The sequence below is a fragment of the Belonocnema kinseyi genome, chromosome 6 (assembly GCF_010883055.1).
Source record: "Belonocnema kinseyi isolate 2016_QV_RU_SX_M_011 chromosome 6, B_treatae_v1, whole genome shotgun sequence".
Lineage (NCBI taxonomy): Eukaryota > Metazoa > Arthropoda > Insecta > Hymenoptera > Cynipidae > Belonocnema > Belonocnema kinseyi.
Genome location: NC_046662.1, coordinates 6,923,633 through 6,934,021, shown reverse-complemented (window position 1 = coordinate 6,934,021; position 10,389 = coordinate 6,923,633). Strand labels below are relative to the sequence as shown.

The 10,389-nt window shown below is 27.9% G+C and overlaps 1 protein-coding gene across 1 annotated transcript in view; it reads right to left on the bottom strand.

The window, feature by feature from the left end:
- Window positions 1-429: 429 nt before the first annotated feature.
- Window positions 430-10,389, bottom strand: part of LOC117174968 (serine/threonine-protein kinase PLK1-like) — a 65,746-nt gene continuing 55,786 nt past the window's right edge. Inside the window, exons 7-9 of the mRNA XM_033364440.1 lie at window positions 8,946-9,812; window positions 6,244-6,377; window positions 430-1,419 (exon numbers count right to left, since the gene is read on the bottom strand). Of these exons, the coding sequence (XP_033220331.1) occupies window positions 1,079-1,419; window positions 6,244-6,377; window positions 8,946-9,812 (1,342 nt within the window). The 3' untranslated portion in view covers window positions 430-1,078. The remainder of the gene's footprint in view (window positions 1,420-6,243; window positions 6,378-8,945; window positions 9,813-10,389) is intronic.

Below are 10,389 nucleotides of genomic sequence, written 5' to 3'. Positions count from 1 at the left end.
CTACCAAAATAGTGTAATTTTTCACCAAAAAATCGAATTTTTATCAGAAGAAGATTAACTTTTTAACAAACAAAAAAAAAAAAGAAATGTCCTCAAACACCAAATATTCAACGAACTAAATTTCTTAAATATTCTGATTTCTTTAAATACTCTGAATGAATACCTTTAATTTTCTGAATTATCAATTTCTCTGAAATCTATGAAATTCTCTTAATTCATTACAATCCTTGATTTATCTGGATTCCTGAAATTCTTTGATATTTTTTTTTAATATTCTGAATTGCATGAATTTCTTTTATTTTTGTTTAAATTTGGAAGTCTTTGGAAATGAGAAAATTCCACAAATTCAAGGAATTTAAAGAATTCTACGAATTCAGGGTTAAATTTTTAAACGAAATATATAATTTTCAACAGCGAAGATGATTTTCAACCAAATATTTAAATTTTCAAATAAATAGTTCAATTTTCAACTATATAGTTTAATTTTCAACTATATTCCTTAAATATTCTGAATTGATTGAATACTCTGAATGAATACCTTTAACTTTCTGAATTCCCAATTTCTTTAAAATCCATGAAATTCTCCTAATTCTCTGAAACCCTTGATTTATCAGAATTCCTAAAAATTCATTGAATTCATTGAATTCGTTGAACTCTCTAAATTCCCTCAACTCTCTGAAAACCCTTGACTTTCCGGAAACTGTGAATTTTCCGGATTCTTTGCAATATTTTAAAGTCCTTGGAATTCAAGAAATTATACGAATTCCGATAATTCAGGGAAATCCAATTACTTCAAAATAATGCAAAGAATTTAAAGAAATTAGGACCAATTCCACAAATTGAGAAGAATTCAAAGAATTCCGACAATTCAGGGAAATCAAAAGATTTCAAAAAAGTTAAAAGAATAAAAAAGAATTCAATGCAAATTCAAATTAATTCAAGTTAATTGAAAATAATATAATAAACCAGGGATTATTAATAACTGAACCCGTTTTTTTCAACACGCTCGTATCGAAATGATTCCAAGTTGCTATTCTGGATGGTTTGAGAACTTGGAGAAGGTTTTAGTGGGCGGAGATCAGGCAACCGCGTTGTTATCGAGGTCGGCAAATTCGCGGGAAACTTTGCAAAGATAGTGAAGACACTCGTGGAGTTCTGGAGTACAGCCAAAGTTCTTGAGATCGCTGAGCCAATAGGAGAATGCGTGCCTACTGGCGTCGATGTACGTGATGAGATATTCTTTCCAGGACGGTTCCTGCGAAACTACCATCTTCGTGTGGTCGACGAAGAAGTTCACCTGGAGAAGCGGCCCCGTCAGTTCCATTACAATCGCTTTATTCGTACGAAGCCACCGGCGCATTCGAGGAACACAGGCTGATCGAGATTGTCGGCTGTTTCGCTGATAGCGAATTTCGCCACCTGATGAGAAAAAAAATTTAATTTAACATTTTCACATTTCAAAAATTGAAGCATCGGCTCAATTAGTCAAAAATTGGTGAAAATGAAGAGTTTAACCCTCAAAGTGCACACATGATAATAATCACGGTAAAGTGCATCGTGGGTGTTTAACACCCCAGCGTATTTAATCATGTATTGCTGAACCCCTACTGAATATTTTTTCATAATAAAATTATCCGATATAGTTTAAGGTATCTTTTATAAGGTAGAATTTAGTTTATAACCATTTATTTATTTTTAATTTGTTGAAAATATTATGAAAAAGTGAAAAAATAGGTCAATTTTATGATAATATGATGAATCAGATTTTTTGTTTTGAAATCGAGTTATTATTATAAAAATTAAATAACATTGACATGTAATAATATAAAAATACAGGAAATTGAAGAAAGAGTCATATAAAACTGTATTTTAACAATTATATTTTATTCAACACATCCACACTCTGCTCTTGCATTATGCGCTGCCGTGAGTTATAAGCTATCTACAAAGAAAAAAAGTATAAAATAATCGAAAAAACAAATTATTTCACTTCATATGATATACTTAAGTTAAAAAGTAAGCAAAAATCAATAAAATTTCAAAACAAAAATGTACTCCCAAATTACTTTTTCACTCACGAAGTGCACACTGGGTCTTATAGACCCCACGATTTTTTACCTCCACTTTCAGCAGCTGACGCTTGTCGCAGTATGCTAAACGACTTTGCTTAGTTAGTGTTTCCAACTAAGGCTAGATGTCGACACTTACTCATTTTTTCGATTTAGTATGGTTTATAAGAGTTTGAAAATGTCTTGGGGGTTTTTTACACCCACAATGCGCTTTAAGGGTTGAGTGCTCGGAGAAATTGTTACGAGCATGAGAATTTATAATGAGCATTTACAAGCATTTTTAATTAGGATTTAAAAAAAAAAGTATTTTCTGTCTTTATTAATAACAATTGCATTATTTACATTTCGCGGGAAAATTTATCAATTTAAAGTGGAAAGGGCGTTTAATTTAAATGGTCAAAGAAGTCAAAGTGATGGAAAAAAATATTCGCATTAAAGAGTGTTTTATTCAGGATTGCTACAATATCCCAATTTCAAAATTCTTCTGGGTATAAAACCAAATATACACCTAGAAGATTATTAATATTATTAGAAACAAATTTTTGCTTCTGTATACATTTTAAACATTTTTCAGTTGAGTTTTCAATACATAAAGATATAATTTGAACCTAAAAAATGAATTCTCCACTAAAATGATGAATCTTCAACAAAAAAGATAAACTTGCAACCAATTTATTTAATTCAGCCAAAAAATATTACTTAATTTTCTAAAGTCATCATTTTCAAAGAAACAAAATTTAACTTCAAGCAGAAACAGTTACATTTTTTAACAAATAGTTTAATCTTCAAACAAATAAAAAAAAAGAAGTTTATAGAAGGCAGTTGACTTGGCATGTTGACTTTTGTGCCTCAAAATATGAAATTTCTATCGAAAAAGACGGATTTTCAACAACAACAAAAACAGTTGAAATTCTAAGAAAAACCTGACTTTTAAACATAATCGCTTGCAAACATAAGGAACGAATTTTCAACTAATTAGTCGAATTCTTAAACAAACAAAATTAAACTTCAACCAAAAACAGTGAAATGTGAAACCAAATAGCCGCATTTTTCAACCAAGAAGATGGATTTTTTTAGAAGACAGTTGAATTTTCATTCCAGAAGGAAATATTTTCTATTCAAAAAGACGAATTTAAAACAAAAACAATTAAATTTGCAAAAAAAAAAGTTTACTTTTTAACAAAATGTTTTTCACAAAACAGTTGAATTTTCTTTCAAAATAATAGAATTTTCAAGAAAACAGTTGAATTTTAAACATAAACTTTACGTTTCAATTAAAAATAGAATAGTTAAGTTTGCAGTTCACAATATATTTTTTGTTAAAAAAGAACGAATTTTCAACAAAATACTTTTATACCATTAAAGATAAATTTTCAATCGAAGCGGATGAATTTTCAAAACAAGCAGTTGAATTTTTCATTAAAAAATATGACTTTTTAGGTAAGTAATTAAAATTTCAACAAAATATCGAAATTTTAAACCTATAGAAATGAATTTTCAATCAAACGGTCGAACTTTTAAGCCAAAAAGATTAAACTAATAAACTTAACCAAAAACCGTCACATTTTAAACCAAGCATAATTGAATTTTGTAGAAGAGAGTTTAATTTCCTACAACGACAGAAAAATTTCAAACAAAAAGAACAATTTTTCTGACAAAATAGAAAAATTTGCAACAAACTAGTTGCCTTTTGAAACAAAAATGAAGCTTTTCAAATAAAATACTCGAATTTTCAATAAATAAAAATTTTTTCAGCCAAAGAGAGAAACATAAGTTCATGCAGATTATTGATCTTTCAAAACAAAAGACGAATATTCTGTAAAAAAGTGGAATTTTTAAAGAATAATTTTCTATGAAAAAACCCGAATTTTTAAGAAAATACATAAATTTTCAACCAAACAATTGCATTATCAATAAAAAAGAAAAGAATTTCATTGAAAATTCAATTGTTAAATGCATTTGTTTTGTTGAAAATTCGTCTTTTCTAGTAGAAAATTAACCTTCTTTGTTGAAAATTCAATTGTTTGTTTGAGAATTTATGTATTTTCTTGAGAATTAATCTTTTTTGTGTAAAAAAATTAATCTTCTGTATTGAAAAATTAACTATCGAGTTAAAAATTAAGCTGTTTTGTAAAAAAATGTGTACCTGTGGCTAGAAATTCAATATTTTGGTAGATAATTCAACTATTTGGTTGAAAATTTATGTGTTTTGTTGAGAATTCGTCTTCTTTAGTAGAGAAACAATATTTTGATTGAAAATTAGTTGTAGTTGCACTAAAGTATTTTGCTGAAAATTCGGTATTGTTGGATGAATTTTTTGGTTAAAGATTTAGTTAAAGTTTTGGTAGAAAATTCTTTCTTTTTTTATAGAAATTAATTTTTCAACTAAAAATGTAAATATTTAGTTGAAAATTCATATTTTTGTATTGAAAATTTCAATGTTTTGTAGAAAATTAGCCTTTTTGGCTTTAAAAATTCTCCCGTTTGTTAAACAATTCAACTGTTTTGTACAAAATTAAAATTAATGGTTTTAAATGAAAATATAACTAATTAATTTTGATTTAAAAGTCTTCTATTTTAGTTCAAAAATGCAACTATTTCTTAAAAAATTTTAGAAACAAACATAATATAAACTAAAGAAAATTATCAAATAAAATTTGGTCTAACCGCACATCCATTGTTTAAACTATTGAGTTGAAAATTCATATTTTTTGGTAGAAAATTATTCTTCACTGTTAAAAATTTGGCTGTCTGGTTACAAATTAATCTGTTTTGGTTGAAATTGAACTTTTTTGTTAAAAATTCAACTTTTTTCTGAAAACTATTTTTTTTGGCTCGAAAATTCAACAATTGGGAAAAAAATTAAATATCAAGTTCAAAATTATTTATTTAAACTGAAAATTAAACTATTTTGCAGAAAATACGTTCTTTTTATTAAAAATTAATTATCTTGAATTAAAATTTTATTACTTCATTTTTTATTACAAATTGATCTTTTTTAGTTTGAAAATTCAACTACTTACTTAAAAAATTACAAAATCCAAAAAAACTATAAACTAAAAAAATTACCAACTAAAATTTGGTGTAACGTTACATCCATCGTTCTGACTATATAGTTCATTATTTATGTAATCTGATCCGGTTGAAAACTAACCTTTGTTTTTTCGATTTCTATAATTGAAAATTTAACTACTTCCTTTTTATTTAAAAATTCATCATTTTTAGTTTGAAAATTAAACCATTTATTTAAAAATATATTATAAAACGAAAAAAAAATAAACATAAAAATTATCAAATAAAATTTGGAATAACATAAATAAATTGTTTAAACTATATAGAAGATAATGGGTATTTTTTTGTGTAAAAAATTAATCTTCTGGGTTGAAAATTCAACAGTCTGATTAAAAATGTATATATTTGGTTAAAAATTCGTATTTTGATTAAAAATTAATTCTCTTTAATGAAAATTTAACAACTTTATTTTTGTTTCAAAGTTGACATTTTTTAATTTAAAAATTCAACTATTTATTAAAAAATTTGTAGAAACAAAAAATATATAAACTAAAAAAATTAGAAAATAAAATTTGAAATAACATCAGATCTATTGTTCGAACTATTTAGTTAAAAATTGAACTATTTTGTGGAAAATTCAATTGGTTGGTTGAAAATTATTTTCTTGTTGAAAATTCTGATTGTTGGACTGAAAATTAAAACAGTTTTGTAGAAGATTCGCTCATTTTATTGAAAATTTAACTCTTTCGTTTTTATTTAAAAGTTGACATTTTTTAATTTAAAAATTCATCTATTTATTAGAAAATTTGTAGAAAAAAAGTATAAACTAAATTCGTCTAGTTTTGAAGAAAATTAATCTTCTTTATTGAAAATTTAAGTATTTCATTTGGTTAACAATTTATGTATTTTGTTCGAAATTCGTATTGTCTGGAAGAAAATTAATCTTCTGTTTTGAAAATTCATCTTTTTCGTTGAAAATTTATAACTATTTGTTTAAAAATTCAACTCTTTTGTAGAAATATCATCTTTTTTTGGTTAAAAACACAATTGATTGATGGAAAATCGATCTATTTCGGTTGAGGATTCAACTATTTTGTTCTAAATTTCTCGCAAATCGTCTAATCTAATTTTCGGATAACCCCTAATTAAAAAATATACACACCCTCTGTCAGGTGATCCTCCATGTATCCCGTGAAATATCTCAGGATGTCGAGTTTCGTTTCTAAAGTCGTCGGAACATCTTTCTCCCGGTGATACCTTGTCACTTCATCATCCGTCCTCATATATTCTACTCTTCTGCAACATCAAACATTGAAATCAAATAATGAAATAAACGTTTGTCATGCATGTAAAAAATGAGCGATTTCATTTTTTATCGGCAAAAAATTTCTAAAGAAAGCCGAATCGTAAATAAACAAATTCTTAATTTTTTGCGAACATGAGTCGTCTTTGTGAAATCTTTAGGTATATTTTTAAATCTTTGTTAATGTCTTTGAAATCATTGAAATCTTTGTGAACTATTACAAACCTTAGTGAAAGCTTGAAATTTCGGTGAAATCTTTTGTCTTTTTTCAAAGCTTTTGTAAAATCTTTTAAATTCTTGAAACCTTTGAAATCTTTGTGAATTCTTTCTTTAATCTTTGTTTGCGAAATCTTTTGTGTTTGTTTAAAATCATTAAAGTCTTTTGAAATCTTCTCTAATGTGTTGAAACCTTTTGAAATCGCTTAAAATCTTTGAAATGTTTTGAAATTCTTGAAATCGTTTGAAATACTTATGAATTCTATAAAAAAATTGTGAAATCTTGTCTAAATTTTTTGTAATTGTTTGAAATCACTGGAAAATTTGAAATATTTGTGAAATCTTTATGAAATTTGTTGTAATCGTTTAAAATTACTGAAATATTTGAAATCTTTCTTAAATCTTTTGAAATCTTCTAAAAAAAATTTGATATCGTTTAAAATATTTGAAATGTTTTTAAATCTTTAAAATCTGTTGTACTGTACCCTTGTTAAAACCTTTTAAGTCCTTGAAAGCTTTGAAATCTACAAAAACTTTGTGCAATTTTTTTAAATCTTTATAAAATTAGAATTTTTAATTGAATTTGAAACCAAATATTGGAAACAAACAATGGAATCTTTGGAATCTTTGACATTTTTGAAATGCTTTGAAATTCTTAAAGAATTTTTTTAAATATTTGAGAAATCTTTTGTAATCGTTTGAAATCTTGTAAAACATTTTTTAATCGTTTAAAATCTTTGAAATTCTTGAAATCGGGTGTACTGCACCCTTGTTGAAATTTTTAAAATTCTCGTATTGTTTTGAAATCTTTATGAATGTTTTATGAAATCCTGGAAACTGTTGTAAAACCTTTTGTCATCTCCTAAAAAATTTTATAGTTATTTAAAATCTTTGAAATGTTTGAAAATCTTTTTACAATCTTTGAAATATTTTTGAAATGTTTCTTTAATCTTTGTTCGTGAAATCTTTTCTGTTCGTTTGAAATTATTAAAATCTCCTCAAATTTTTTGAAATCTTTTGAAATAATTAAAAATCTTTTAAATGTTTTGAAATCTTTTAAATCTGGTGTACTATACCCTTGTTGAAATAATTGAAATTCTCATATTGTTTTGAAATCTTTATGAATGTTTTCTGAAATCCTTGCAACTTTTGTGAAATATTTGAAATCTCCTAAAAAATTTGGAAGTTATTTAAAATCCTTGAAATGTTTTGAAATCTTTAAAATCTTTGTGCAATGTATGAAATCTTAGCGAAATGTTCGAAATCTTTGTAAATTCGTTGGAATTATTTAAATTATTACAAATCTTAGTAAAATCTTTTGATATCTCCCTAACAATTTTGAAATTGTTTAAAATCTTTGAAATCATAGAAATGTGGTTTAATATACCCTTTTCAAAATCTGTAAAATCTTTTGTAAGTTTTAAAATTGTTCTGAAATATTCGAAATCTTTGTGAAATGTTCCAAATCTTTATGGTATGTTTTAAATCTTTGGGGAATTTTTCTGAAAACTTTTTAATCTAGTGTACACGCATTTTTTGAATGTTTGAAATCCTTGAAATCTTTGTGAAATATTTTGAAATTTTTATAAAATCTTTCTTGAATCTTTGTTTGGAAAATCTTTTGTATTTGTCGAATTCATTGCATTATGTGAAATCATCTAAAAGATACTAAAACCTCTTGAAATCGTTTCAAATTTTTGAAATCTTTGAAATCTGGTGTAATGTACCCTTTTTAAAATTACGAAATCCTCTAAATCTTCAAAGTTCTAAAATTTTTGTGAAATAGCTGTGAAATCTTTATTGAAATCTGGCGTTCACGCTTTTTTTAAATCGTTAAAATTCGTGAAATCTTTATGAAATGTTAAAGATATTAAAAATATTTTGAAATGTTTGAAATATTTTGAAATCCTTAACAACATTTTGTAACTATTGAAATCTGTTGTACACTCAAAAACCGAGGTGTCAACCCCTCGAAAAATCCGTTGTTTATTTAATCTGTAATAAACAAAAGATAAATTATATCTTGACGAATAACAAAATTTTCAGCAGCAAAATTTTTTCTAAACGAGATGTTTCTTTCATAATAGGGTAAAAGATTTAAATTACTCTTCGCATTTCGATAAAATTACTGTTTTAAAAGAAAACTTATAATTCCAGGTTTTCGTGAAAAAAATCAAAGAGATTTCCAGGTTTTCAAGGTTAAAAAAATCAAGGAGAGTTCCAGGTTTTCAAGGTCACAAGACACCCTGATTGATAATATTGATAATAAATAATTAAGACCTGTAAAAAAATTGTAACTGTAAACAGATGAAAAATCAAAGCGAGACAAAGGCCAGAATCCTCACCTTCTATCATGAGTGTAGCTCATCTTCGTACTATCATTGAACAGGACTCCAACTGATTTATCAGACAACTGGAAGCCTAGCCCATACTTATTCGAGTAATCGATCCACTTGATGACAAACAAGGGCGAGACATCCTCCACCTTCGGGGGATTCCGAACCGACTGTTTACACTTGATTTCACGGAGACAATCTTCAAGTGCCCGATTCATCTGTACACTCTGTGGAACGACAGGATTCTGTCCGACTTCCGCCAGGGTCTGCTTTTTCCTAGCTTCCGGACAAAGAACACTGCTGAGTCTTTGCCTGAACCAAGGCAACTTGGGCAATTTTGGCAACTTCCTCGCCAGCCAGTTCGACACCTTCTGGGCCTTTCGCGACTGCTTCCGAACCTCGGTTCTCGGCGGCGAGTGGCTTCCCAACTGAGTGTTTTGTGAGATATCTTCTTGAACTAGATGATTTGAATTGAGGGAAGTGGAGGGCGAGAGACAGGAATTGGTGTTATCAATGACTGAAAGTTGAGGCGTTCGATAGCAGCAAGTGTCTGGAAGAGATGCTGGAACGTACTCCTTGGTGAGGTAGGGATGCTCTTTGACTCGCTCAAGGGAGGGTCTTAATTCGGGGGTCGGCTGCAGAAGCCAGCGAATCAGATCCTGGCCGTTTCGACTGGCCGTTTCATCATCTACCTCGCGATACCGATTGTTGCATATTCTCGCGTAGGTCTCTTTGAGAGTGGCGGTGTCGAAAGGAGGTTGTCCCACCAAGAGTGCATAGAGAATACAACCCAAAGCCCAAACATCCGCCTCGTAGCTGTAGGCTTGTTTGTAGAGAACTTCCGGCGCGATGTAGTTCGGCGTCCCGCAAATAGTTCTGTGAATCAAAAAAATAGGTTGGAATTTCTTCACTATTCAGTTTCGTCCATCATGGTTGTCTACTGAACTCAAATCCTCAAGAGAAATTCCCTGTCAAGTCAAGGTGTTTTTTTCAGGTATAATTTTCCATAGTAGGGTCAAAACATCTCAAGTGTGCCACTTTTAAATCGATAGTTCTATTTTCAATCAATTTATACAGTTTTCGAATCGTTTTTTTATCAAAATAACTCCTCTGAAATATTTGTGAGCATTTTTTTTTAAGTTATTAAAAATCAAAGTTCTTCGTCATTTTTTTTTTCAAAAATGGATTACTTGCGAACGGTTCATCGAAATTCAATAATTGAGTTATGAAAATTTTTGTTCCGAAGTAAACTTTACTCTAAACAATTGTTCGGCAGTAAAAAACATTTTTTATTGTTTTAATAACCGTTTGTTTTAAACAACTGCAAAGTAATTAAACTTCTCCGCCTCTGAAAGATTTCTTCCACATGCCAATAGATTCTACAATCTCTTCTGAAAATTTTAGTGAAAGAAAAGTTTGTATTTTTCAGAAGTTCAAAAGTTATTAATTTTTT